Source organism: Vanellus vanellus (assembly GCF_965231255.1).
Source record: "Vanellus vanellus genome assembly, chromosome: 6".
Lineage (NCBI taxonomy): Eukaryota > Metazoa > Chordata > Aves > Charadriiformes > Charadriidae > Vanellus > Vanellus vanellus.
The window spans coordinates 21,205,991-21,229,402 of record NC_138911.1 but is presented as its reverse complement, the minus strand read 5'-3'; the positions used below and the strand labels follow the sequence as shown (position 1 = coordinate 21,229,402).

The 23,412-nt window shown below is 38.3% G+C and overlaps 1 protein-coding gene across 2 annotated transcripts in view; it reads right to left on the bottom strand.

Annotated features, from left to right (window-relative positions):
• The window catches only part of PPP6R3 (protein phosphatase 6 regulatory subunit 3), a 68,479-nt gene that overhangs the window by 25,923 nt on the left and 19,144 nt on the right, over positions 1-23,412 (bottom strand). The window contains exons 2-14 of one of the 2 annotated variants that reach the window (XM_082485252.1): positions 14,686-14,813; positions 12,414-12,646; positions 10,742-10,928; positions 9,673-9,810; positions 9,103-9,168; positions 8,700-8,812; positions 8,405-8,518; positions 7,566-7,695; positions 5,590-5,742; positions 3,495-3,644; positions 2,911-2,975; positions 584-699; positions 119-204 (exon numbers count right to left, since the gene is read on the bottom strand). In XM_082485252.1, the coding sequence (XP_082341378.1) occupies positions 119-204; positions 584-699; positions 2,911-2,975; positions 3,495-3,644; positions 5,590-5,742; positions 7,566-7,695; positions 8,405-8,518; positions 8,700-8,812; positions 9,103-9,168; positions 9,673-9,810; positions 10,742-10,928; positions 12,414-12,646; positions 14,686-14,697 (1,563 nt within the window). In that variant the 5' untranslated portion in view covers positions 14,698-14,813. The remainder of the gene's footprint in view (positions 1-118; positions 205-583; positions 700-2,910; positions 2,976-3,494; positions 3,645-5,589; positions 5,743-7,565; positions 7,696-8,404; positions 8,519-8,699; positions 8,813-9,102; positions 9,169-9,672; positions 9,811-10,741; positions 10,929-12,413; positions 12,647-14,685; positions 14,814-23,412) is intronic. The other variant, XM_082485253.1, reaches the window with a different exon arrangement.

Below are 23,412 nucleotides of genomic sequence, written 5' to 3'. Positions count from 1 at the left end.
GTAAACTAAAGAATTATCAGTTCCATAGCTCAGCAGTTAGATGCACTCATTGACACTTGTTGAAACTGGGCGTCAAGTAAACAGCAGCAATTTTGATACCTTACCTATCACTACTTACCAGGTCCACTGTATTTCTCTTGTTAGTTTCTCCTAAAGAGCTTGTACAGAATGTCTCCCATCGCTCTCTGACCTCCTCTGGAAGCTCTAGCATAGGAAACAAAAATCCCAATTTGATACTATGAACCATAAAGCATCATTTAATTTTTAATTTTTCTCTTCTGCTCTATCTGAAATACTACAAAGAACATATACATCCTCCTAAATCCATAAGGATTACTCCATCTAACAAACAAGTCAAAATTAAGCAGGTCAGCATCTCTTTGCATTTATTTCAGGGAGCTTTGATACTGTTTAAAAAAACCTAAGAGACTTAAGTGTATGTTTAAGGATGGATGGTTTTAAATGGAATGTGTCAGAAATAATCAATACTTTTTTTTTACCCAACAGTTGCCTTTTAATTTGATTCATTTCCTGAAAATTTGATAATAAAAGCCACGAAGACAAACTTAACCATTAATGTTACCTTTAATGAGCTGTTGGACTTGTGTACTGTTTGGCCCCTTATCTGTACTATGCACAATACAATTTGCTATCCTTGTCAGATGACCCATATAGCCATATCGTCTTCCTCCTTCAGCCCTGCAAGAGACAAAAAGGAATTCAACTGCCCACACTCAGAGCAACTGTGCTACTATATTTTATTATAAAACACTCTACCAGAGTCAAGAAGTTACACAAGACAAATAGCATAGGGGTTCTTAAGCAGAAGAGTTGCATTCTAAAAATCAAAGGTTCACAAATTACTCAAGAATTTAAGACACCAACTACTTTGACTACACTGAGTTTAGAAGACTTAACAAGTGTGTAAGCTCTCAAGAAGGAAGTGTAGAGTATCTGAACAGATTATTTCTGCTTACATGTTTGTGTGTGTAGAAAGAAAAGGCAAGATAAAGACAAAGTTTGTAACGGACCAACAGTTTTTAGGAAGTTTCTGTTGCTGAGAATATTTTTCAAAAGCCCGATATACTGAACATTCTCTCAGACCTTTGAGTCCATGTTCAAAAGAGAAAAAAATTCTTAAATCATAAGTGTGCCCTAGTATTGCAGAATTTAACATTACATTTAAACAGAGATGGAATGGTACGACCAACTGAAATTTCTGTTAGGATCACTGCTTTCCTAAAGTTTAGGAACAAGTGAAGTGCATGCCAGAAGTACAATTACAAGGCAATTCAAATATTTTTTTTTATGTGACAGAACTGCTTTGTAGAAACAGGAATTACCAGTTGTTGGTTTGGGTTTTTTTTTTTGCATTAATGCAAGATGTCATAAATTAAACAGTGTCCCATTGTTTAGACGAACGACTTGCCAGATTCCTGTCTTAATTCCTCAACTGCTTAGGTAACAAGTACATTCAAAACAAGCAACGTGTGATGATGGCAAAGGTTATCAGTTGTAATATAGGATACGCCATAAAGAGTGCCTGTATTTGACAAAGTGGACTGACTTATCACTGCCTAGCCAAAAAGTCTAGAATATGATTATCTTCTGCTAGTAAGTGCTTATCAGCCCCAATGAATCAAACAGCTTTGAACCAAGTCAGATTTTTACCAGCAGAAAGCAGTCACCCTCAAGATTCTAGAGCTGTTCGCAGTAACAGTGACAGAATACAAAAGCACATAAAATCCATTTCCTGAAGCAGCTAAGCTAGAAATACCTTTAGATTATTTTAAAGACTATCTTTTGTATTTGGAATCATACCTGTACAAAATTGGATAAAGGGGCAAATTACTTAAAACAGTCTGCTCATTTCTCACAAAAATCCATTCTTTCCACATAAAAACACAATCATCTGAGGCTTACAACAATATTTTCCTGCTTTAGTATTTACAAACACGAGACTAAATATTTGATTAATTCATCTATATGGTAAGCACTAGATCAAGAACATTCTTATCCAATCAAAGAATAATTTTAGGTTTGATCTATGGAACAAACTTTCCATAATTCTCTCCTACGAGAGACTAAATGCTGATAAAGTTGGCAGTTCTTCATAACCTAAGGAGAACATGATACAAATGGGAGAGCATCTTTTCCGCAGTTAAACTAAACCACATTCCCTTTCTTTGTATCACCTTCTTCACCTACTTTAACATCCTTATTTTCAGGTCAGTTATTATCTGAATCACATGAAAAAGGAACAGGAATATTTTGGGGAGTAGAACCGTCTCAAACAATACACAAGGAAAGCAGCAACATTATCTCCCAGTCAGCTAATTCACAATTTTGACAAGTTAAAGCTAACATTTACTGTCCAGTATCTCCTGAGCCAAACTTACGAGCCTTCCTGTTTCACCACCTCAGGTCAAGACTGAGGGTTTTTTCTTCTACTACGAACAGCTTCAGACAATGCTGGCTACTTGAAACTTCCATCCTTTCATACCTTCTAAAAGTATGTGTGCATTCCATTGCTAAGGACTTTGCTTTTACCACTTAGGAGTCTGTTGCTCCCCAATATGTAATGTGCTTTGTGTTTATAAATAATTTTCAGTTGCTACTGGAGAAAAGTATTTCCTGTCTCAGAACTTAGGTTTCTGTACTTGAAGATAGGTAGACTTTAAAAATCACTGTAATATCTATACACGGCAAAAATGACAAACTACTGTATTGTATCATGGGGAAAAAGCATTAGAATGCTAACAAAAAGTGGTATGAAAGAAAGCTTTAATCCAAATATACAAGTGTTTTTAGAACTAGCCAAATCAGTTATGAATTCATTTCACATGCATTCATTTCACAATTCAAGTCTTATGTAGACAACTGCAGGGAATGAGAAAACTAGTTACTCACTGTTTCTTCTCATTCATGTCCCATGCTTCAAGTATTCGTTCTATTAATTGGCACTTAAGGAAGAGCTATCAAAAAAGCAAAATACACTTAGTAGCAGTAAAGTGGAACTATGCATTTTACAGTTGATTTTAACAAATACTAAAGTCTTACAAGACAACTAATTTCAGGTTCAGGTTAAACACTTCCATTAAAGGGTCTGAAGTTTAGAAGCAGCAGTCAGATCCCAACCAGAAACCTAAAAGCTAAACCTACATTAATTCTACTTCTTTCTATAGCTGCTGAATTGTTGTAGTATAAAGCTATTCAAATAGAAATTTTAATTCTTTAAAGTAAGAGGAACTTCTCCTTCAAGGAAGATAAATACTTGCAGCTCTGCAAACATGTTCACTTTGGGGCAGCAAAAAAATCTACTCTACGCCACTTTCAGGTTTAACTCCCTGAACTAACATTTTAAGAAGGAAGAGAAAAATATTCCTGTTCATTCTATGCATAAAGTAAAATTGGGATATGTTTTATGTAAGAGTAGCTGCTACAATACCCTGGAGACAGGAAAGTTCAAGAGTCCCAAAAAAAACACAACTTACATGCTTCAATAAGAGATTGTCCCCAGTGGAATCCTGATCTGTAATTGTGCCATTTTCTGTGCTTTCAAGAGGACTTGCAAGAATTAATGCAATACAGATTTCTACTTGAGTATGCAAAAAGTTATTCCATGTATACTTAAAGAACATGTCCTGAAAAAAAAATTCAACAAGGTTTACACAAACCAAGGTCTTTTAATTGAACATAACCAATAGTCTCAGCCCAGCAAGACATTTGAACGACTACACCGAAACAAATTCTTTAAGTTTTACAATAAGTATTGTTGTGGAACAGAAAATTTGTGACCTATGAAAAAGTTAGTTCTTGTACTTGCTATTATCTGAACACAAGGACTATCATACTGGTTCAGAACAAAAACTCAGCTGTAACTGGATTTATTCCATCGCTAATCACTTTCAGAGAACAAAGACAAGGAGGAATGACACTCCCCACTTACATTCCCCTTCTGCTAGCCACAGCCCAGAGAGTCCCAGTCAGAAGTGTTATTTATGAGCTTAGTAGCCCTTGACAGATTCCCCTTTTTTGAGTTCACTTAACCTTCTAGCATCTACAATACCATTTATGACGTGCTCTGCACTTCAGTGAGATTCCTTACAAAATCATATCTACCTGTTTTGAACATGTCATCTACTAATTTTGTTCTATTACAGAAGGCTACCTCAGATAATAATCTTAAACTGCATCTAGATTAAACACCTTACCCAAGACACATACTGAGGTTGAGATACAGATACAATAAGCAGTGTTCGTTTAGTCATGTTCCTGGTTCTCCACATTTTTCCTCTTAAACATAGGAAGTTATGTCCAGTTATTTTAGACTACTTCTTACTGCAAAACTCAAATGATTGCTGTCACTGGTAAAATGAAACTAGTTATGGAAATACATGCAGCAATCGGAACAGTATTAAACAATTTAAGTTTTTTGGTAAACCTGAACAAAAAACGTACCCTGCTACAGCTGAAGTATAAAGTAGCAAGTACTCAAAGTACACATTCCACATTAGCAAAAAGCAGTGAGTTAACTGACTGAAAGTTGGTTGTGCAAATCTTGCTTTCAAAGATCTGAAGGTGTGTGAGTTACCAAGAATAACTGTCTGTTTTTAGGACAGTGCTGAGATACCATTTGGCATGCCATGTATTAAGAGAGGAAAAGGGGTTTTGAAGGAACAATTTTGGAAAAGAATGAAAACAGCAGGGAAGACAAAAACTTGAGAACATACAAATGAAAAAATAAGCTTGTTCAGAAAACCACTTGTCATGGTTTCGGATGGGATAGAGTTAACTTTACTAGCAGCTGATAACTCAGTAATATTTAGTTGTTGATAAGCAGTCAAGGCATTTTTCTGCTCCTCATATTGCCCCATCAGCAAGTAGGCTGGGAGTGCACAAAAAGTTAGGAGGAGACACAGCCAGGACAGCTGATCCCAACTGATCAAAGGAATATTCCATACCATATGACATCATGCTCAGTATATAAAGCTGGGGGAAGAAGGGAGGGACATTCAGAGTGACAGCATTTTGTCTTCCCAAGTAACCATTATGCACAATGGAGCCCGGCATTCCCAGAGATGGCTGAACACCTGACTGCCGATGCAAAGTAGTACATGAATTCTTTGGTTTTCTTTGCATGCATGCTTTTTGCTTTACTTATTAAATTGTCTTTTATCTCAACCCATGAGTTTTCCTTATTTTTCCAATTCTTCTCCCTATCCCACTGGGGAAGGGCAGAGGTGAGCAAGCAGCTGACTGGTCCTAGTTGCCAGCTAGGGTAAACCTACAACACTGCTTCATATACTTATGAACACATAGAGAGTAAGTCATTTTCTTATAATCACATATAAATAAATGATCACATTCCTCAAGCGAACAGAGGAAAACACTGACTTCAGACAGATGAATTTAACAGTAAAATCCAATATTAAAAGTTCTTAGGCAGTTCAATAGAAGCAACAACACAAACCGGCTGAAAAGTTAGGCTGGAATATATACTACAAGTTATCTGCAGTAACAGAAAAAAACAGACAAAAATCTTAACAGCAATCCATAAAAATAAAGAACGCAGCATGAAGTTCTCACCAGTATTACTCCTATGCTGTTAAGCTCTATAAGCTCCTGATTAACGCTGCTTGTATTTGTCTGTAAAAGGCTAGATATTAATCTAATCACATTTAAACGTGTGTTTCCCACAGGTGGATCCAATACACCCCAGGTTGTCTTCATAACACTTTTCTGAAAAAGAAAAATGTATGTACGTAAACCCCATTAAAATATCTTTTAAAAAAGAGCTCGTCATTACTATGCACAATGACAGAGTAGCACTTTAAAATGCATACAATCAGTCCTTGAGTAAGAGTCTTACCTTCACACTGCAAAAAAAGCAATTTTTAGTTCTGAACACTATAGCTTATTTTAACTCCATAGACAGGAAGCACTGAAAAAACAGCTACATGAAACCAATGGCACTAAAAATTGTTAGCTACAGACAAGATTCCAAAGTAGATGCATTCTACCCAACATTGAAAGGAATTAGGAGATACTTCCTAGGAAATACTTCTCACTGGTTAATCCATGTACAGCTATAGTCTACACTGCTACAACATACACAGAACAGCTAGGTGGACAGTCTCTAAATATATTGTAAGGCCTCAACAATGCTAGCTTCATAAACTTGAAAACAACTTCATTAAGCAACAAGCTACCCTGGTGTCTTATTCTAATGTTATACACAAAGCAAGCTCCTCCATAGTCTTTGAAGGAGTTACTTCTAACACAGCAAGAATCTCTTTCTATGCATTAATGGGTCCTTTTATAACAAATCATAAGCTTCATGGTTCTTACATTGAAATTTTAGCTGGTTAACAAACCAGAACTGTTGTCACATAACTAAGTGCCAGTCAATGAGAAAAATATGATATTACCTACCATAAGACCTAAAGTCTGGTAGTAAATATGCAATGAGAAGGGGAATTCATAATAAAAATGTCTTCCTATCTTAAGGCACAAACACATTTTGAAAAGGAGACATCTACTGCATTCTGTAACACTGGATGTCATTTTTGCTTGACCAGCACCACCCTTGCTTCAGAAAACAGGATGACTGATATCCTGCCAGTTCATTTAGTCCATTCCTTATATAAGGCAAAAATCTAAGAATGCTCATTTAACTAGTGCTCAAAATGAGCAACAGATGGAGTAACTTCACTATATCTTATGTGACCCTGCTTTTACTGTAATATAGACCTGTATCTTGTCATGTTGCAATAAAGATAAGACAGTTTCTTTGCATTTTATTACCTCTTCTGCCTTTGGAAATCTTGAGGTCTGATCTTCTCCAGTCTAAAATAAAACTTTAACAGTACCTTAACTTCCCCATCTGGTACTTTATACACCTCAGGTCTTTACTTTCACTTTGGCCCACAGGTCCTCTTATGGAATGTGGCACCCAGTTCAGGGTGTAATACTCCTGAAATTCTGCCAGTGAAAGTTTGAGTGGAAAAAATATAAATGGATCATAGGTAAACCCCTCTATTTATAAATCTTGTATTTATCTTTTGCAGCAGCACGACATAGATAAGCTGCTTAAATAAGTTAAAAAGCCCAAAGAATTTAACATGCCTAGAGTGCATGCCGTGGAGCTGGTCTACTTGTGTCCTAGGCAAGCCTAGAGGAATTGTGCAGACCTCATGTGGGCCGTGCCAAAGTTCCAAACAACTGAAGCATCCATAGTCCATGTTTCCTATCCAGATAGAATTACCAAGCAGAAAATGGGACCTACCCTGAAAATATATAGCAAATCTCTTTTCACTGCTGTCAAAAATATGTAATTGCTTCAAGGCTATGCTCCCAATTAAAGTTTAGCACAACAATTAGCACAGGGACAACAATAATGAACTGCAAGGCTCACAACAGGCTGGGAAGAAGCCTGGCCACTTGTCTGAAAGTTGTCAAACCAGGTTGATTTTTTTTTTTTTTGTTATTATAACCTGCCTAAAATACAGTCACACAGTGACTGTCTTGTTTCAATTAATTTGGTAACACAAGGTTTCACTTACTTTTGGAGGCTCAAGTAGGAGTTCATGGAAGGACGAAAGTCGTGCTTTTATGGCTTCTAAAACACTTTTGTTGACTGAGTATGTTGAATTGCTCATGCCTGGAGGACAGATCTCTATATGGCCTTCAAATCTAAAACGCACACAAGTGAAATCTGATAATTAATATCAAAACTAGTTCTAAAACATCTTTAAGGTATGATTTTGACAGCGTCACAGATCTGAAGGCATGTGAAAAGAATGAGGCAAGTAAAAACATAAGGTTACAAATTCAATCAAGTGTGAAGTAATGGTTGAACAAGATTTTTCCAAACACTAGCCCTAGTATTTAGGTTTATTGTGCCTGACATCTCCAATATGGTTTTGACATTAAACATTACAGCTGTTCTATTTCCTCTTTTGAGGCAGATAAAGAGCTCCACTCACTCACCTATCCTGAACAATATAAACAAGCTGAATGTACCACAGAGATCCATTCAGCAGTTTCTCAAAGTGAAGCCATAATAAAATTCCAAGTACCTTTTAAAAAGATCAATACCCACTCACTGCACTGTACGTATTTACTCTGTTCCTTGTATCCAGAAACAAATTCATGAAATGTAATTAGTCTGATCTGTCAAGTGGCACTTAAACTAGCTTCTAGAAAAAAATTGCAGAGACCAGTCAATTGGTGAAAGTGCAGTAATGCCAACCACAATCACTTGGTTTGCTCTTTTACTTCTTCAACAAGAACAGGCCACAAAAGTGGTTCAGTTAGAAGTACATGGAAGACACTTGCTATTGCTCAACAGTAGTTTAGTTAAATTATGTAGACATAATTTAAGCAAAATAAGAACACTCACGTCTGTCGTCTTGTCTCAAGTAAGGTCAATAGTATTTGGATTGCACTGACTATTGCAGATTCATTTTTTTCTTTATGAAAAATATTAGACAGCAGCTGCTCTATGATTTCTTGTCTAAAAAGAAAAGCATTGGCATCAGATATGACACTAACTCAGGATACAACTTTTAACAGTAGCTAGCATTTGCCCATGTAAAATTAGTAAGGGGGTAATAAGGTTTTCAATGTCAAAAGTTAAAAACTATTGGGTTTTTATGAACTGAAAATGAAGTCAGAAATTCAGCAAACCAACTTACTTCTCTAGACTTGCAAGCAGTGGATCAGGTTCTGAACTGTTCTGTACTTGTAACATCTGGTCTCTGCTTAGACGAATAATTTCACAGAGTGACTGTGATGCATTTGAATGCCTCTGGAACAGAAAAACATAGCTTTTCACTAGAAGAGTAGTAACATGCTGAACTGTAATTCTTCAATTAAAAAAAGGTGAAAGTTTCAATTTGGACAAGAGTCTCCTACCCAAAAGATATTCAGTCAACAGTCTAAAGGGAGGAAGAAGGGGGGGTACAATCACCCTTAAATACTCAGATCAGCTTACTGAAAAAAGCAAGCAGAAAACAATAAAAGGAGAAGTTCTAACACTATGTTATAAAGCAATTTGCTGAACAGATAGAGCTGGAAGAGTGGCAAACTGATACTTACATCTTCATCTTGAGACGGATGTACAATTTCCACAAGTCGCTGGATAATTCGCTCCTCATTTAGCCACTGTAGAAGTGTTTGTGGGCATTAGTAAGAATGTTATTCAAGTGAATGAATTAAATGAATTCAAATTAACAAAATTTTAAGAAGTAGTTTGATAATTGCCACAAGTCATACTGTTGATATTTCTAAACAAGGACTAACAATACTTCAGAAAAAGTGAACAAAGTAAAATTCATGTTTCTGAGCAACTGTAAAAAAGAAAGCCTTAGGTATAATTTTTAAATAAACTTTCTGGTGCCAAAAAAAAAGGGTTCAGTCCAAAACATTTTTAAAATTGCATCTGGCAGCTTTAAGTTAGATATTAAAGACCAGAAGAGACCTGCCACTCAGGTTCTAAGTTGTCCCCACCAGCACTGTGGCTCCACTGGAAAAGTACTGTCAGCTCCAAGGAAAAAACCCCACATATCTAGATTCATATTTAAGAAATAAAATTAGTAAAACCAGCAAAACGTATGCCATCTTACAGTTCACACGTCAGACAAAAATTCTTTGAGACATTTTACTTACATTCAACACTTCTTGCCGGGGCTGGGGAGGTTCTATGCAAGTCAGTAGCCTGAGCAACAAGTCCATGATAGCAGAGGTCCCTATGTGCTTAATAATGAGGTCTACAAAATCATGTTTCCTCTTTAAAAAATCCACAATCTAAAAAAAATCAAAAGAAGTTTACACTTGTTTATCTGTATTTTACATGGTAAATTATACCAACTGGTTTTAGTTTCTCTCTCCTAACAAATGGAGAAAATAAATGAGAACTTAAACACTTTTGCCACTGAAAGCTCACGGTAAAAGGCAAGATAAAATAATACACATGTACAGAGTAGCAAAAGTGGCACAGGACAGATCCATACTATGTTCAGTTTGTCCTGGGCCTCCTCTCAAGCCAACCTTGCTGACCATACACTACTTATCCAATGCACAGTCAACTTTCCTTTTTGGTATGAAGAACTCTCATCCGTGCTTAGTGAGTAAAGCTCGACACAGCAAAACCTTAACGTAATACAAATAACAGAGCTTGCTACATTAAAGATACAGAACAGAATCACAAACAATGTGCCCAGGTACAAGAGCAGTCATTGTAGTAGTTTGCAGTATTGGGCCACATGAACACTAACTTCATTGTAGTAGTTTGCAGTATTGGGCCACATGAACGCTAACTACAACATTTCTGAACAAGGACTCCGAATGTCTCTCACCTTCTTCTATAACAATTCTTCACACCAAATCAGACCCACTCCCACTGATCCAATTCACCTACCTTCACCTCTAACAGCAATCAATGCAAATATCACCATGTAAAATATTGAACTAAACTAAGCCAAAAGGTCAGCGCTCACATATTGATTGTACAAATAGCTCAGGCAAAACTGAATCAAATACATCTTACTCATCCAGAAATATTTTTTAATCCTGTGCATACCATAAAAAAAAGCTGGTGTCTTCAGCTAGTATGGAAGTTGAATGCTCTTTTTGGACTCAGCCACTATCCCTCAAATGTGTAGTCTTAGAGCAACATTGCAGAGTACAACAGCTTTATTAGACCACTTTTTAAATTGGAGATCTTATAGGTATTCACCTGTTCTGGTTTTCTGCTTATAAGAATACTTAGCACCTTGCTGAAGAAACTGGCCAGTAAAGGGTTTAGAGGAGATTCGTTTAAGAGGAAGCTGTACAGTTTCATAAGTAAGGATTCTTCTTCTCCCAGCCTATCATTGATCTGCGAGACATCCGATGTAAGCAGCTCACATGATATGTTTGGATATCTGCGGAAAAGGAAAAGAAATTATCCATCACTTGCTCATACTTTCGAGTTGTCATACTTCCAGCTCTGAATTCAGAACTTGGTAAGACTTCTGACCAATTTTTTAAGCAGGGTTGGACTGTGCTAATTAAAGCAGCAAACTACTGCAAGGTAACGCAACTGCACATTCAGCCTACAAACTCTGTTCTTTTATTCAAGAAATGAACTACTCTGTTCTCAAGTAGCAATGGGACAACACCAGGGAAGTGGGGAAAGGAAAGGGCAAGCTTTTAAGATCTATTGTTAAATCCACCTGTTCAAGTACTTATGTCTCATTTAAGAAGCCACTTTTTTTGAAGGGAAAAAAGTTAGTTACCAAGTTAGGTAGACTGATAGTACTGAACCAATACTGGGGAGGGAACAGTGTGTTTGCCCCTTTCTAATATAACAGGGATTATATTAAAAAGGTCAAAAGGAATAGCTTCAGGACTTTTTATATATATGCACACATACTGCAACTCAGCAAACTAGTCAAAGTCTGACAAAGCCAGTACAGTTCAGAACACCAAGTAATTAAACTAAAAAAAAAAAAAAAAAAACCTAAGCCATCAAGTGGCCATTTGACGGTACTATCACCCACTAACAGTAAAAGTAATTTTGAAAGCATCAGCAGCTAAAGCCTTTTAAGTGAAAGATGCTTCAATTTCAAACTCTAGTAGAAACTAACCGGAGGCTTGATTTATCAGAAATGGTGAAGTGCTGCAACTAAGAGTGTAGCTTATTTAATCTTTTTTTTTATATATACACATATATATATATATATATATATATATATATATATACACACATATATATACATACACACACACACACACACTCCTTTAAGAAAAAAGTGGCTTTCTGCATAGACAACTCTAAAACAGGACAATAATGGTAAAAGCTCTTCTAGATGAATTGCTAGGTTGACTTTTGAGTTTGAATCTTCTCAGCAAACTAGCTGAAGTCATGGCCATACCCAATTCTTACAGTTCTAGCTCTGCAAAGGAAAACACCAGCAATTAAGATGTTAAGCACATTCTTCCATGGAGTGCTACAGACCCTCTAATAAGCATCTTCAAAACATCTTACCAATCATCAATAAAACAAAGCCAAGCACTTAACTATATTACCCAAATAGGGGTTTTCATTCAACTATTTTCTTAATAATCACAACTGCAAAATTCTTCATGTGAGTTTTGACTTATTCTTTTTTTTGTAAGTCTCCTTTGGACAGCTATTGGTTTTGGAAGCATTTGTGGGTAAGAGGCTTCCATTTGGAAAATATACAAGTATTAGAATGATTTACTTAAAAGTTCTACAAAACCCCTTGAAAACAAATTTACTCTAAAGATACCAGTATTGTACTACACATCATTGCGCAGGGATTCAAAATATACTATCAAATTAGCAGAAGTTACCCCTCTTTTCCAACTTCCCAAGTTTTCCCCACCCCCAAAAGTTTTCCTACTTATATCGAATTTTTTCATCCATGTCTTGAGGTGGTTCTTCGATAATAAATGAAACTAAGTCTTCCAAACATTCTGACTTCAGCAGAAACTCTATAAGTTTGCGATTCTGAGCCTTGCACTCCTGTAGAACATCCTCTTCATCCATCAACTCCTTCAGTGTTACATCTTCTCTCTCTAGAAGAGTATCTATGTGGGATGATGAATGGAGATCAAATTTCCAAAACATGCTGGTCTGGATAAGAAGAATATACACAAAGCATTAAGGTTACAAACCTATTTAAGCAGTGCTTGTAGTAATACTTCACAGTAGTAGTTCATAGCTTCTAACCCCAAATGAACCTGCATGCATGGAAACTTTATAGAATTTGAATGAGACACAACAGTAGATGCTGATAATAGAGACCTACAAAATCAGACTTGATTAAAAGATGACTAAGTACTGTAGTAATTTTTGTACCTTTACCAATAGCCAATATTCTAACATCCAATGATAAAGTTAGGCAGCTCCAGTGTTTTACTTACATAAAAGAAACATACTAATCCGTATTAAAGAAAACAGGAAAACCTCAGTTTTCAGTTTATTGAATTTGCTCTTCCCAACCTTTGTTTTGAATCTATGCACCAAGTCTACATTCAGAACAACTTGCTCCGCAATTACTAGAGCCAAGAGAAGATAAAATGGGCACTGCATAAATGCACTAGAATACCACCCCTACTTTTGAAGAAAACACCTATCAAGGTGGAGGAACTATAATAGTTTTAACTTGCAGGCAGCACACAAAGTGCTGGAGCCAATTTCAACACAGGACCTACTCTCTCACTGTATCTCCCTCCACAAACTTAATACAAGAGGATTAATAAGGAACAATAAAATATCTTATGCAAATATGTGAAAGGGCAGCATCCCCAACCACTGAGACATTGTAAAAGGCCATAACAGAAATACGTAAGGATGAACATAAGATGTTCATCCTTATAAAATGCTTTGGCACCTCCATGTTAATTCTGTTGCTCTACGACACCTTGCAAGCAGTTGTGACTGAGACAACTGCTATCAGAAAAGAATATTTCAGTCTATGATAGACCCAATAAACTCCTGCTTTCATCTCTCATTAAGCCCAATACAGGCAATCGCTCCATCTCCCTCTCTCCAAAACTGGGCTTTTACATGACATTTAACCTCTGACACAGTATCAGCTGGTCTTACATGAATGTCGAATTTAAGTAGATTGGATATTAGAGAACAGTAAGAGAAACCTTTCTTTCCTTACAATTGGAAGCAGCATGGTTTTGAGTAGTACTCATTTAAATACAGAAAGAAACGCTCCTTTAATAACTGCCTTCCAGGTGTGAAAGATTGATTTGATACATTAATTACTGCTGGGCACTAGCAGCATCAGCTGCGAGGACACATAGTTACCACAGAGAACATAAATGAATAGTACTATTTTAGCAAGAACACTTCTGTAAGCTGCAGGTTGTATGCACGAGCAATCTTAAAGACAAACTATGCTTGTCATATGCTCCTATAAAAAGCCTACAAACACGAAAATAGAAATATCTAATTCTTATGCATATTAAGAGGTAGACAACTATAGGCATTTATTTCCAAGTTAAAACAGATTCAGCATGCACACTACAGCTACTTACAACAGTGAAGTACCAAGTTTAGTACTTGGGCAGTTTAGAAAACAGATACAAGTCCAAGCACCCAGCAAAACCCTTATAATTCTCTTCATTAGCAAGACTTCCAATATATGGCCTAAATCAATCAGAAAAATGTACAGATAATTTCAACTGCAGTATCAGTACTTATAATCATCTGAGATCCCATGCAAGGATTAAGTGGTTAAAAAACAGAAAAAAAATTCTTTTCTACTACAAGTATTAGTAAACTTACATACAGGGTTCAAAACCCTTGATCTCACAAATTAGCTTAAATCAAATTATACAAAGTTGTTATCAAAAACACTAGTCTGTGAGTATCCAGGCTACACACAGACTTACTGTAAGCAAATGGAAGTAGTGCATTAAAGTCACAGGATATTTTTTGTTTGGTTTTTCTTAAGCCTTTAGGAAGTAGATCAAATCCCTCCTTTTGCCCCAATTAGTGAAAGCAGCATCTTTGCAAGTAACCACTGTCAATGCTAATTCCAGATGTAAATCACTGCAGTGATTAAAGCTCATTTCACTAGCTTCAATGTATTTCTCAATTACTTATTTCAAGAGAAATTCAACAATGGAAAATAGCAACAACAAAAAGAGTCATACTACTGCAAACATGTTACTGCGTTATTTCACAAACTGTCTCCCAGGCAAGCTCTTTTAGGGGATGCTCCCTCAACATGTCAGGTGCCGGCCAGAGATTATTCCATCACTTTTCAACAGGAGCCCAGGTCCTTTGAAATAAGGAAAAATAAACAACATAAAATGTGCCAAAGAGGAAGTTCAGGAGCCCTGAAGAGAAGACAATTTTCTTAGGTGTTATCACTGGCGATAATCTAGAATCAGCCTACCATAGTTCTGAACAGAAGTATTAAAAACAAAAAGTTACTGTTATTCTTCCCACAGCCTACTGTTTTAGTCTCCCCCCAAAACCTACCAATGCTGAAATTTTGAATTATCTTCATGCTTTTTAATATTTATGTCACATTAACAGAGTCAGAATTAGGCCTTATGTCCACAAATCAGGAGTGTTCCACCCAAAATTTCACTATCTGCAAGTTTATCACAAATTCCACAGGTCAATGGGGTTGTGTTCAACTCCATTTCTAATATGAGCAGAAAAATCACATTTGGATTCAATGCAAGATGCAAAAGACTGCCAAATATGAGACATGCTCAACATTAGAGACTCCAAGAAGGAAAATAATCTAGGATAATACTAAAAAGAGAAAAAAAGATAAAAACTGTGAAAGAACAATTGTGTCAGAGATGCTAAAGCTGCTGCAGATATTGAATTGCCTTTTGTAACTTGAGTTAGCTTTCCATAATCTCTGAAAGTTCCCAGCAAGCAAAACTAGCAGACTTCCAAGTCACGTAAACAGTATTTCTGAAAGTTTACATCAACTTGCTGATATAGAAGTTATGACAATTCAAGATCCTAAGGAACACCTAGCATTCAGAAGAATATTGCTTTGTTTTCTTAGTTAATATTGTTAAAGATTCTTCTCTGAATGAATGCTGAAATAACAGTCCATGAAGTAAACACCTGACTTAAATCTGAAAGGAAACAAAGCAGTTCACCAAAATTAACAAAGCCTGTCAATTGTTCTGAGATACAGGTAACTGAAAGTTTGCCTTTAATTGTTTGCTGAAGTGATGAAATAAAGCTTAGAAGCAATCCTTTCAGACAAGAAAGAAAATGAAGACTCCTGCCTACTACAGCTGAAGATGCCTACATTGTGTATTCTGTTCAACAGTAACTAGTCTGTGGCTCTTTCTAGAAGCCAAATGCTTAATTGGAATCACCATCAAAAAGAGTTAGTAACAATTGTATCAGTAAGTTTCTCTCTAGCTTCCAGTTGACATAGCTGTCAAACACCTCTCCTGAACACGTACATTCTTGTTTTCAAGCTACAGGACAAAGATGTGGATTCCAATCAGACAAGTACGTAGTTTAATTTTGGACAGTCTCCTATATTGAACCTTTTACAAAACAGACTTGTTACTTTAAAGCATCCAGAAGTCCATTCAGTAAATAAGAAAACTATTAGAGCAAGCTGGCTCATTTAAGTTAAACTTCTAGGCATCATACTTAGGTAAAACAAACATGAGAAACATACTTTGCAAGGAGTTACTGCCAACTCATACCTCATACTTCTACCTAAGAGTTGAGTATTAGTAGCTACAAGCAGAGATGGGGATCTAGACCAGTGCAGAAAGAAAACTAAAAGGACCTCAGCTAGCCAGCGGAAGGCTGTTTTACCTGACAACTGGAAGTTAAAAGCATGTACACAGAGCTTCTGGTAGGAACTCTGCAGATTTTACAGCAATACACAGTTTCATTTTTCAAGCAAAAGAAACTTTAAAAAAAGAATATATCAGTATCAAACTGAAGATTCTGTAATATATGAAAGTCTGAGAAATGTTACATAGAAAGTTATAACAAGGATTGCATTATAAAAAACTAAACTCAGAACTTAACTGTCAATTTTCTTTATATACCATCATATTTTCTTACTATACGGTTCAAGTGCACAGATGAAAAAGCAGCGAGTTACTTTTGCACCAACAAACTTTTCCATGATTGAAACACATCCCAAATTATGTAGCCCACTTCAGCAAAGCAGGTTTCCTTGGTACCACCACAGGCTTTCAAGAAAGTCTTATATTTCTTAGTGATAACAGCATTCCAATGCAAACAATCCATTGCCTTCTAAAAACCAAATAGGTAGGCTTGGGGAAGGGAAAAGCAATGACGAAGATAAAAACACTGGTAAATTCTCTTTTAATGATAAAAGCATAATAATTTAAGATCTTTAAATGCATTAAGTGATTTCCTTAAAACACTAAGCATGTCCTTCTGCCAGCTTCAAGTAACCTCAACCAGTTAGTCCCTAGGTATATTTAATTAGTTTCCATTTTGGGGGTTCGGGTTTTTTTTTTTTTTCCTTTCTCCGAACAATGGACAGTAATTAGACACCACACTAGTATTTACAAAATGTTGATTTTGACACTGAAAATGGACCATCTGTTCAAAACAAAGTACCCGTCTGAAAAAAATTAATGCTAAACAGAATTACCAGTCATGCAAATTGACAGAGAAGACATTGCAGCGGTTACTTTTTAAACTGCCTATTTCACTCAGCCAGAACAACACTAATTGTAAACCTGCTGTCTACAACTGCTTGTCCTTTGCAGGCTGGGGCACAATTCCTCAAAGCATTAAATATCCAAAGACCTATTAACTAGGAAAATTAAGCACTTGTGCATTTAATCAGGAATTGAGGGCAATTTGAACAAAATAATAGGAAAAAATAAGGCACCTGCATTCTAACTTGAAGATCTGGACCAAAACAGTCCAGATCTTTTCTGTAAAGTAATGGCATTTTACAGCAATACACAGTTATGCCATAACTGAATTCCCTACTTTTTCCACTTGATAAATGCAAGAAAGAATCTCTCATATATAGCAGCACACATTGCTTCTGCATTGAGAGTTCAGGGGAAAAAAATAAGGAATTCTTTATCTTGTATCCCATTAAAATACACGGTTTTTAAATAGTGTAAAAACTCTGCTCTTAACTATTCCTTAATTCCTAAATAGCTCAAATACAATACAGACCATACTTACCCAATAACCTATTTGAAAACAAATTTATTTTCAATTAAAGCAGCAAGATTTGTTGTATTATTAGCTAGAAAGACATAAGTTACTGTTCAAAGTCCCTAGATTTAACTACATTACATCCAGCAGTCACAAATAAAAAAATAAAAGCAGTAATACAGGAAAATTTTCATGGTACAGTTTCTACATTTCTTAAACAAAATTAAGATCAATTTGACCTAGAATAAAAGTCTCATGTGAGCACAAAGTAAGATGTAGCAGTCTCTTCAGTGTCAGCACAGCCTGTTCAGGCCACGAACGCAAACCCTAGTGGAAATTCATTTGATAAATACTCCATTACTTACACTAACGATTAGACTCCTATGATTATAAGCTAGTGAAGTTTCTTCAAAATTTTGTGGAGGAGGGAGCCAATGGATGGTTTGAAATTAAAAGGAATGAAGTAGAACACAAAATACAAACATCTTTACCTCAACAATTCAATACATACTGCACCCATATTTCAAATACTCTGCACAGTACCAGTCCTCCCATTTCCAAAAGGACACAGCAAACTAGAAGATACTGAAAGGGAAACAAAACGAATCAACAATTTTTTTTAGGGAGACCTTGCACAGGCTGGCTGCACCTCCCTTTCCTGCCTGCGCGATGTCTGAATGCTTTGCCCCCTTCTCAGCCACTGTCAGGTGTCCTGGTTTGAGGTAAAACAGAACCAGTTTTCTGTTCAGTAATTTTACTTTTTAGCTAAGCCTCTTTTAACTACTGAAATTAACAGCATATTGTGCAGAAACTGTTTCCTCTCAGAGTGATAAGACCTACGTTTGTAGTTGATACCAAGCAATGGTATGCACAGGGTCTCATTGCTATAACAAAGGTCAGCTAACTTTTGTTATTTGCCCCCTTGGAGGACTGGAAGCAGAAAAGGGTAGAGGGCTCCCACCTGCGGAGAGAAACAGACAGGACAGGTGACCAACAGGGTATTCCATCCTGTCTGCTTCATGCTCAGTATGAAAGCTGAGGGATCAAAGGGTCAGCCCTCTTTCTTCAATGGCCAGCATCCAACAAGGACTCTGTCTCTTCGTCTGCCTTTGATACCAATCCTGAATCCAGAACTGGAACTCCAGTTCCTGTCCGTCACTGAGTCCAGTCTGGGACTTCCCCGGTGACTGCCAGTGACACGACTTCATCCTGGAAGCTTGATATGGTTTCATATATATTTCATTATTATTTTATCATTAATATTTTCATTAAAGTTGTTTAGTTCCTTCTAAACTCGTAAGTCTCTCTCTCTCCATCCTCTCCTTGAAGAGAGAGGAGAGAGCATCTGTCATTCACCTCAGTGGCCTGTCTGGCCCAAACCATGACATCTGGCATAGGGGGCTGCGCTACTTGTGGGGAGCCAGGTTGGGGGGGTGGGGTGTCACCGAGGACCCCTGATCCTACTGCAACACTGTTGCCACCATCTTGTCCAGGGGACCCCAGGCACAGGATGAGGAGGGGGCTGGAGCCCAGGGACTGGAAGGGAGGTGGAGGGCCAGTCCCTGTGCCCAAGGGGCAGCAGAATGGTACAGGGGAACAATCCCCCACAAAAGGTGCCCTCCAACCTTCCCTCTTCTCCCACATGAGGGCATCTTTCAGGCCACAGCCCCACCAACTCACAGACAGCTGTATTTGGCCACATGCATCACCATGACAGTGGTCCTCCTGATGTCACAAGCCACCTCACTGCCTTTTGTTCTTGGTCCTATAAATACAAGGAACCCAGAAGCTGGCACACAACTCGCTGAGCTTCGAGGCCCTTGAATTCCAAGCATAATTGGAAGAAAGAGGTCCCATAACAGCAAGGCAAGTGGTCGCCCACTTTTGCATGGGAAGGGGAATGGGTGGTTGCAGGAGACACAGAGGAAAAGGAGGTGGCATCAGAGGAGGGGCACTGTCAGCCACATGGTAGCGATGGCCATTGCTCATGTGGCTGATGGCACGGAGCCCATGGAGCTGGATCCACTCAAAGATCAAGATGAACCAGTGGAAGTGGATCCACCTCTAGCATGGCTCCCTTGGCACCACTACACCATGACAAGGCTCCCCTCCATGACACCAACATCACAGGAAGACCTGGCCAGCACCCTACCATCAGCCCAGCCTCCACACCTGGTATTAGCTGGGAGGCCTAGCCTCTGCACCTGGCTGTTCTGCAGGATCACCCCTTCCATCTCGCAGCATTAATAAATATTTTCTTGATTGCCATGTGTGGTGAGAGCCCTTCTCTCTCCCATCTCCTATGCCTCCTCAAAGGGTGCCATCTCCTCCGCCCTGAGCCCCAAAAAAAGGGGATGAAACAACCTGGCTTCCACCAGGCTGCTGCACCAGGGCGACAGGAGGCCTCAGAGTGCCACTGAGGTCGCTGGGGCCTGGAGGTGAGGTTTCTTCAGTCTGAGGACTAGAAGGCTGCCCAATGGGTACAAAGTGGGGAATGAAGAATAGCAACATATCAAGCAAACAAATTAAGAGACAGTTGTTCCATTTGAAAAGCAGAAGACTGCAGTTCTGCCAGGAAGAAGTACTGGCCTGCAACATTAAGGTCCCTTCTAGCTGCTTCATTAAGAGTTCTTCTCAAGGTTGGGCAATAAACAATTTAAAGAAACCCAAAACAATAAAACAAGAAAATAACAGTAAAAATGCGTTCCTCCTCTCTTATTCAGTACTTTGGCAACTGCATCTGGACTCTTCTGTCCCCTCCTGCTTTCCCGAGTCCAGGAAAGACACTGATGCATTGGGTGTGGGCCCAGCCCAGGAACTTCGACATGGTGGGAGATCAGGACACATGGTACATAATGGCAGGCTGAGGGAACTGCCTCTAATCATGATGGTGGTGAGACACTGGAGCATGTTGCCCAGAGAAGCTGTGGATGCTCCGTTCCTGGAAGTGTTCAAGGTCAGGTTGGCTAGGGCTTTGAACAATCTGGTCTAGTGAAAGATACCCATCAGCCTCACCTCTGTGCACAGGAAGATCATGGAACAGATCCTCCTAGAAGCTATGCTAAGGCACATGAAGGACAGAGAGGTGATTAGTGACATCCAGCATGGCTCCACCAAGGGCAAGCCTTGCCTGACCCACTTAGTGGACTTCTATAATTGAGTGTCTACATCAGTGGACATGGGAAGAGCTACAGATGTCAAAGGCCTTACAGAAGTCCAGGAAGATGACACGGTCCCTCACACAACCTTCTCTCCAAATTAGAAAGACATGAACTTGATGGATGGATTGCTCAGTGGATAAGGAACTGGCTGGATGGTCACATCCAGAGTAGTGGTCAACAGCTCCATGTCTGCATGGAGATCAGTGATGAGTGATGTCCCTCAGGGGTCTGTTTTGTACAGTACTAGGACCAGTACTGTTTAATATCTTCATTGACAACAGACATTTAGATTTAGTGCACCCTCAGCAAGGTTGCGGATGACACCAAGCTGAGTGTTACAGTTGACATACCTGAGGGATAAGGTGGCACACAGAGGGACCTGGACAAGCTTCAGAAGTGGGCCCATGTGAACCTCATGAGGTTCAACAAGGTCAAGTGCAAGGTCCTGCACCTGGGTTAGGGCAACCCCCAGTATCAATACAGGCTGGGGGATGAAGGGATTGAGAGCAGCCCTGCCAAGAAGGACTTGGTGGTACTGGTGGATGAAAAGCTGGACATGAGCCAACAAAGTGAACTCACAACCCAGAAAGAGAACCGTGTCCTGGACTGCATCAAAAGAAGCGTGGCCAGTAAGTTGAGGGAGGCGATTCTGCCCCTCTACTCCACTCTGGTGAGACCCCCCTCTAGAGTACTGTGTCCAGTTCTGGAGTCCTCAGCACAGGAAAGACATGGAGCTGTTGAAGTGGGTTGAGAGGAGGGCCACAAAAATGATCAGAGAGATGGAACACCTCTCCTGTGAGGACAGACCGAGAGATTTGGGGTTGTTCAGCCTGGAGAAAAAGGCTCCAGGCAGACCTTATTGCAGCCTTTCATTACTTGAAGGGTGCTTGTAAGAGAGACGGAGACAGACATTTTAGTAGGGCCTGTAGCGATAGGACAAGAGGTAATGATTTTAAACTGAAAAAGTGTAGATTCAGACTAAATATAAGGAAGAATTTTTTTGCAATGAGGGCGGTGAAGAGGTTGCCCAGAGAAGTGGTGGATGCCCCATCCCTAGAAACATTCAAGGGCACGTTAGACAGGGGCTCTGAGCAACCTGGTCTAGTTGAAGATCTCCCTGCTCATTGCAGAAGGGGTTGAACTAGATGACCTTTACAGTCTCTTCCAATCCAAATCATTCTATGATTCTATAATCTTAGTAAGACCTTACCATCATTAAGTTGTAAGATTCATGAACTGTGGGGGAGCATTCCTTGTACATAAGCTAGCAACATTTCAGCTTTTTCAACTAATTGCAGGTAAAATTTCACTTACATACCAAAAATCAAAACAGTGCACCTTCTTCCAAATACCATCAAGAATGCCTGTTTTGGAATACAAGAGAAACACTTCAGCATGTTCATTGACCATTGTACAATTTAAGCTTGTATTACAGATACAAATCCTTCTAGCCATTATACTCATTTACAGCACATATGCTCCTCAGCCAACTGCTATACTTTCAGAGGGTAACTACATACTCTTGAGCAAAATGCAAGCAAAAGACACCAGGTGGTAGTCCGTTCCTGACTGGGAGAGGAACACATCAGTAGACTGTATGAAGACACAGTAATTTTCATAACATCCTCTTGACGAGCTGCTGCCTCTTCCTCCTAATGAGGCAGCAAATTATCTAGTTAGCAGGGACTTTAACTCCCCTATCTGACAAAGGAAGAGGAAGCCCAATATGGTTGCAGAACAGTTAAGAATTGAGATAGAAGTGAAATCACTTTCACCCTTATTTATCACACTAGCGTCCCTTATGTATGCACACTAGCTGCACTTCTCTCGAGATAAGAACTATAAATGTATGGGGTTTTACATAATATATAGATTTTATATATACACAACATGTGTATATTCACACACCCCTATTATGACTGAATGCCCCAGTAATTAATTGTTTTGGCATGCTGAAGTACATAAACAAGTCCAAACTACTTAATGTTTACTCAAAGACACAAATCCCTCAAAATTCAAAGTCATAACCATCCAGCAAAAATACAAAAATTAACTGAAATCTGCAGTTTGCAATGAAGTTACAAGAGCAATTTTATACCAAGCAACAAGTGTATTCTTGCCAACTCCTACACTCTCTCAAACCACAGGTAAGTGTTAATAAATATAGATCTTAATTATTTGCAATAACTATAAATTTGACACTGATCTCCCCTGCCCAAATAGAAAAGATTAATCACTTTCTAGTAACTACACTTCAACAGCCAAACACTTGCACGCTTAAAATATTAATTGGTAACAGAATTCAGTTCTATTCTTCACATTTTGAACTCTCCCAATTATCTTCAAAATGGAAATGAAGAGATCTAGGTACTGAGAAAAGCAGATGGTTCCACAATATTATAAAAAAAGCTAAACAACACATAGCTACACAGAAGACAATTTTACACCAAAGCATGCATTTTATTACCAAAAATTCAATTGCAGGAGACAGTATTACCATACCACATTACCAAAACCTATAGCGCTGAACATCTTTCATACCTAATACATGTCAGTTCATGAACACAT